This window comes from Melanostigma gelatinosum, assembly GCF_949748355.1.
Source record: "Melanostigma gelatinosum genome assembly, chromosome: 3".
Lineage (NCBI taxonomy): Eukaryota > Metazoa > Chordata > Actinopteri > Perciformes > Zoarcidae > Melanostigma > Melanostigma gelatinosum.
Genome location: NC_136636.1, coordinates 633,255 through 640,274, shown reverse-complemented (window position 1 = coordinate 640,274; position 7,020 = coordinate 633,255). Strand labels below are relative to the sequence as shown.

General features: G+C 40.3%; 1 protein-coding gene across 1 annotated transcript in view; it reads right to left on the bottom strand.

Moving 5' to 3' along the window:
- Nucleotides 1-4,599, bottom strand: part of tmem74b (transmembrane protein 74B) — a gene marked incomplete at both ends in the record, with an annotated part of 5,404 nt that extends 805 nt beyond the window's left edge. The window contains one exon of the mRNA XM_079265974.1: nucleotides 4,372-4,599. Coding sequence (XP_079122100.1) covers nucleotides 4,372-4,599 — 228 coding nt within the window. The remainder of the gene's footprint in view (nucleotides 1-4,371) is intronic.
- Nucleotides 4,600-7,020: the final 2,421 nt, after the last annotated feature.

Sequence of the window (7,020 nt, the reverse complement as noted above, 5' to 3'; positions counted from 1 at the left end):
ATGCAAAACCACCAACCAGAACTGATACAGGTTCAGTCAATGATCGGTTTTATGAATGAATATGTAATTATTAGAACCAGTCACCCCACCAAACGTTTCCAACATTATCTCTGTTGTGTGGAACCATCCAGACACAAATAAGCTGAGTTTGAGGAGTCCTGTGAGACGGTTTCAGTAACACGGTAAATAAAATCTAGATTCAGGCCTCCACCAACCGCCAACATCGCGTCTACGTCCATTTGTGTGAAAATGTCATTATGAGTCCTTGAGATACATGATAAATGTCAACTTAATGAAACTCTTCTGACCGCAGCGGTCAAATTAAAACCTCAACTCAAAATAAATGAAAACATGTTTTCAGAATGTGTTGCGTCATCAATACCTGACCGACATAATTAGACCTCCAAGCTTCTGTTTACAGGTTGTTATGTGTAAACACTCCGGACAGAAGGCGGTACCTTGCTGTATTTACATGTTGTTGTGTGTAAACACTCCTCACAGAAGACGGTACCTTAATGTATTTACACGTTGTTGTGTGTAAACACTCCTCACAGAAGACGGTACCTTAATGTATTTACATGTTGTTGTGTGTAAACACTCCTCACAGAAGACGGTACCTCAATGTATTTACATGTTGTTATGTGTAAACACTCCTAACAGAAGATGGTACCTTAATGTATTTACACGTTGTTGTGTGTAAACACTCCTAACAGAAGACGGTACCTTAATGTATTTACACGTTGTTGTGTGTAAACACTCCTCACAGAAGACGGTACCTTAATGTATTTACATGTTATGTGTAAACACTCCTAACAGAAGACGGTACCTTAATGTATTTACATGTTGTTATGTGTAAACACTCCTCACAGAAGACGGTACCTTAATGTATTTACACGTTGTTGTGTGTAAACACTCCTCACAGAAGACGGTACCTTGCTGTATTTACATGTTATGTGTAAACACTCCTCACAGAAGACGGTACCTTGCTGTATTTACATGTTGTGTGTAAACACTCCTAACAGAAGACGGTACCTTAATGTATTTACACGTTGTTATGTGTAAACACTCCTCACAGAAGACGGTACCTTAATGTATTTACACGTTGTTGTGTGTAAACACTCCTCACAGAAGACGGTACCTTGCTGTATTTACATGTTATGTGTAAACACTCCTAACAGAAGACGGTACCTTAATGTATTTACACGTTGTTATGTGTAAACACTCCTCACAGAAGACGGTACCTCAATGTATTTAAATGTTGTTATGTGTAAACACTCCTAACAGAAGATGGTACCTTAATGTATTTACATGTTGTGTGTAAACACTCCTCACAGAAGACGGTACCTCAATGTATTTACATGTTGTTATGTGTAAACACTCCTAACAGAAGACGGTACCTTGCTGTATTTACATGTTGTTATGTGTAAACGCTCCTAACAGAAGACGGTACCTTGCTGTATTTACATGTTGTTATGTGTAAACGCTCCTAACAGAAGACGGTACCTTGCTGTATTTACATGTTGTTATGTGTAAACGCTCCTAACAGAAGATGGTACCTTGCTGTATTTACACATTGTTATGTGTAAACACTCCTAACAGAAGATGGTACCTTGCTGTATTTACATGTTGTTATGTGTAAACACTCCTACCAGAAGACGGTACCTTGCTGTATTTACATGTTGTTATGTGTAAACACTCCTACCAGAAGACGGTACCTTGCTGTATTTACATGTTGTTATGTGTAAACACTCCTACCAGAAGACGGTACCTTGCTGTATTTACATGTTGTTATGTGTAAACACTCCTACCAGAAGACGGTACCTTGCTGTATTTACATGTTGTTATGTGTAAACGCTCCTAACAGAAGACGGTACCTTGCTGTATTTACATGTTGTTATGTGTAAATGCTCCTACCAGAAGACGGTACCTTGCTGTATTTACATGTTGTTATGTGTAAACACTCCTAACAGAAGACGGTACCTTGCTGTATTTACATGTTTTTATGTGTAAACACTCCTACCAGAAGACGGTACCTTGCTGTATTTACATGTTGTTATGTGTAAACACTCCTACCAGAAGACGGTACCTTGCTGTATTTACATGTTGTTATGTGTAAACACTCCTACCAGAAGACGGTACCTTGCTGTATTTACATGTTGTTATGTGTAAACACTCCTAACAGAAGACGGTACCTTGCTGTATTTACATGTTGTTATGTGTAAACACTCCTAACAGAAGACGGTACCTTGCTGTATTTACATGTTGTTATGTGTAAACACTCCTACCAGAAGACGGTACCTTGCTGTAGTTACATGTTGTTATGTGTAAACACTCCTAACAGAAGACGGTACCTTAATGTATTTACATGTTGTTATGTGTAAACGCTCCTAACAGAAGACGGTACCTTGCTGTATTTACATGTTTTATGTGTAAACGCTCCTAACAGAAGATGGTACCTTGCTGTAGTTACATGTTGTTATGTGTAAATGCTCCTAACAGAAGATGGTACCTTGCTGTATTTACATGTTGTTATGTGTAAACACTCCTAACAGAAGACGGTACATTAATGTATTTACATGTTGTTATGTGTAAACACTCCTAACAGAAGACGGTACCTTGCTGTATTTACATGTTTTTATGTGTAAACGCTCCGAACAGAAGACGGTACCTTAATGTATTTACATGTTGTTATGTGTAAACACTCCTAACAGAAGGCGGTACATTAATGTATTTACATGTTGTTATGTGTAAACACTCCTAACAGAAGACGGTACCTTAATGTATATACATGTTGTTATGTGTAAACGCTCCTAACAGAAGACGGTACCTTGCTGTATTTACATGTTGTTATGTGTAAACGCTCCTAACAGAAGACGGTACCTTGCTGTATTTACATGTTGTTATGTGTAAATGCTCCTAACAGAAGATGGTACCTTGCTGTATTTACATGTTTTTATGTGTAAACGCTCCGAACAGAAGACGGTACCTTGCTGTATTTACATGTTGTTATGTGTAAACGCTCCTAACAGAAGATGGTACCTTGCTGTATATACATGTTGTTTTGTGTAAACGCTCCTAACAGAAGATGGTACCTTGCTGTAGTTACATGTTGTTATGTGTAAACGCTCCTAACAGAAGATGGTACCTTGCTGTATTTACATGTTTTTATGTGTAAACGCTCCGAACAGAAGACGGTACCTTGCTGTATTTACATGTTGTTATGTGTAAACGCTCCTAACAGAAGACGGTACCTTGCTGTATTTACATGTTGTTATGTGTAAATGCTCCTAACAGAAGATGGTACCTTGCTGTATTTACATGTTTTTATGTGTAAACGCTCCGAACAGAAGACGGTACCTTGCTGTATTTACATGTTGTTATGTGTAAACGCTCCTAACAGAAGATGGTACCTTGCTGTATATACATGTTGTTTTGTGTAAACGCTCCTAACAGAAGACGGTACCTTGCTGTATTTACATGTTGTTATGTGTAAATGCTCCTAACAGAAGATGGTACCTTGCTGTATTTACATGTTTTTATGTGTAAACGCTCCGAACAGAAGACGGTACCTTGCTGTATTTACATGTTGTTATGTGTAAACGCTCCTAACAGAAGATGGTACCTTGCTGTAGTTACATGTTGTTATGTGTAAACGCTCCTAACAGAAGATGGTACCTTGCTGTATTTACATGTTTTTATGTGTAAACGCTCCTAACAGAAGATGGTACCTTGCTGTATTTACATGTTTTTATGTGTAAACGCTCCGAACAGAAGATGGTACCTTGCTGTATTTACATGTTGTTATGTGTAAACGCTCCTAACAGAAGACGGTACCTTGCTGTATTTACATGTTGTTATGTGTAAACGCTCCTAACAGAAGATGGTACCTTGCTGTAGTTACATGTTGTTATGTGTAAACGCTCCTAACAGAAGATGGTACCTTGCTGTATTTACATGTTGTTATGTGTAAACACTCCTAACAGAAGACGGTGCCTTGCTGTATTTACATGTTGTTTTGTGTAAACGCTCCTAACAGAAGATGGTACCTTGCTGTATTTACATGTTGTTATGTGTAAACACTCCTAACAGAAGATGGTACCTTGCTGTATTTACATGTTGTTATGTGTAAACACTCCTAACAGAAGACGGTGCCTTGCTGTAGTTACATGTTGTTATGTGTAAACGCTCCTAACAGAAGATGGTACCTTGCTGTATTTACATGTTGTTATGTGTAAACACTCCTAACAGAAGATGGTACCTTGCTGTATTTACATGTTGTTATGTGTAAACACTCCTAACAGAAGACGGTGCCTTGCTGTATTTACATGTTGTTTTGTGTAAACGCTCCTCACAGAAGGCGGTAGGCGGTACCTTGCTGTTTCCGGAGGTTGAGGTCTGATCACCGGTCGGCTCTGTCGCCCCCTGCTGGCGGAGCTCGTGCTCCTCGTCCTGCTCGTACGAGGTGTTCTCGAACCCCCGGGCAGCGCAGCCCGCTGTAGCCTTCCAGGGCGCCGAGGTCGGGGACGCTCCTCTCCGGCCTCCTCCTCCTCCGCCCTCCCGCAGCTCCCGGAGCTCTACGGCGTTGAAAGAGGACTCCATCTGTCGGATGTGCTCATGTCCTCACTGCCCCCCCGCTCTGCATCATTCTCGCTGATGAAGATCAAACAGGAAGTTCAACAAACTAAATAATAATAATGTTCCTTTAAGTGGTCGATATCGTGACTTATTTGATTCATGTAAATATTCTTAACCTGTTGGACTAAATCTACACATTAGTGACCTGCAGCCTACAGTTTATGTATTTATGAAATATCTTTATTTTGTGTTTTACACTTCAATAGTAGTTCATAGTACTGCAGTGAAATATAGTGAAGACTTCTCTTATTACCTTTATATTTTATATATGAGTCACTGCTGTTAGTATCACTTCTTATACACTTTGTATTTAATCTTTAATGTTGTATTTTACTCTTTCTATTTTCTTAATTCAAAAGAAAAGTATTTATTCAATTAATCTTCTTCGATTCTATTTTGTGTCATTGTTATTAATTTTATGTTCGTAAATCTTTATATTTATATTCTATTGTTTTGTTCTTCTTCTTCTGTAATCTTTAATAAAACTCTTCTGGATAAATAAAGTTCTATCTTTCTCCCATTTTAAATGAACACACATTTTATAAAGTCACGGTAAAACTCTTACAAATACTACTCTGAATGAGTACTTTTACTACTGTAGTACTCTTTAACCCTAACTCTTTATCCTTCATATTCTACACAGAACATCTCACCTCAGTAGTTCTTTATCTCCATTTATCTTCTCCTCTCGTCACCATTAAAGCTGTCACTTCCTGTTGAGCCCTCACACACACACACACACACACACACACACGTGGAGACAGCATGGTGATGACACAGTGAGATAAACGTCTAACGCTGTATGAACATTCATGTGTTAATATATCGGTGAACAGATTATCTGACAGATGAACTCTGAGATCTGGGTGTGAACCTCGCTCATGCGCAGTTCAGCCTGTTTCTCACCGGTTGTTAATCAGAAGCCTGTGTGTGAATATCAGTGTTCATCACCAGGCTGTGATATTACCTCATCATCGTCATTATTATGATGTCATTTCATCCATGACATCTGTCATTTGTGCTTCTTTGTATTTTTTAAATACATCCTCCCGGTTTATTTTAATTCAATTCAATTTATTTTTGTCTCGCAAAAAGATCAGATATCACAAATGAAACATCTTTGATGTTGATTCTCCAGCCGGTTATAATCCCTGAAGCAGCTCGCGGACACGGTGACCGATCATCGGCACATCAGGCGCCCTAAGCCCGCAGCAGAGAGCCCGAGAGCCCGCGGGACGATCTCCAGCACCGCGACCTTGTGATGCGCAAAAAAACAACCAAAAAACCTGGACCAGTACCCTCCATCTGTGCGTGTGCGTGCGTGTGTGTGAGATGATATGATCTCCACACCGACTGACCCGTTATTCATGATCCGGATGTGACTGCTGATAAAAAGCTTCTTATGTGGATATAAATGAAAACAGCTGATCGCTAAAGCAGGTTTGATGGATTCGGTATCAGGCGGCACCGACCTGGACCAGAACCAGCACGGATACAGCGATCGATCACCTGCAGGGCATCGATCAGAGGGTTTTGGGTTCTTTGCGTAAAGTGATCGGGATGAGCGCGCGCGCGGTCCTACCTGGTGCTGATGGTGCCACGCGACCGGGCGGGAATCAGGAGGTTCTGCAGGACATCATCATCCGGAGAGACGGAGAGATGCTGGATCATGTGGGGGGAGGGGGGGGGGCGGGGGACTGAGCATGCGCAGAAGCAGCCTGTGTTCCTCTCTGCTGGTGTTTGGAGTATATATACATATATATATACACATACATATGTATTAATATAGTACATAATACAGTACAACAGAACAGAATATCAGATATATAATTAAAGTGTATTATAATACATAGTCTGAATTTAAAAAAAAAAGTGAATAGTTTAAGAATAATATATAATAAATGAATCTCCATGACTTCCTCTACTTTTAACATATTGATCAGTAAATATACATGAATACATATTGAACTTGTTGAAGGGACGCACGGAGGTTCCACTGCCTGCTGGTGGCGCTACAGTTATCTTCAGGGGACCTTGAATATGTGAAGTCATGGAGACGTATGGTTCAGTTGTACAAAGTGTAATGAAGTGTCCTCGTGATGGGAGGAAGCAGCCTGTACATGTAGAAGGAAGGTCAGAGAGACGAGGAACCTCCGCACAGCTAATTATAGATCCTTGAATCCAGAGAGGACATTACAGTCATGAGGACACCAAGAGGTTCTTTGTTCCTCGCTGAGAAGCTGCTGTAATCTGAGTCTCTTTGTCTTCAGTCAAGGACGAGAGCTGCAGGACGGTCAGACCGGGAGAAAGAGAAGTCAGAGCTTCACGTGTTAAAGCTGCATTCTCTCTAGTGTCCACCAGGGGGCGACTCCTCTGGTTGTATAG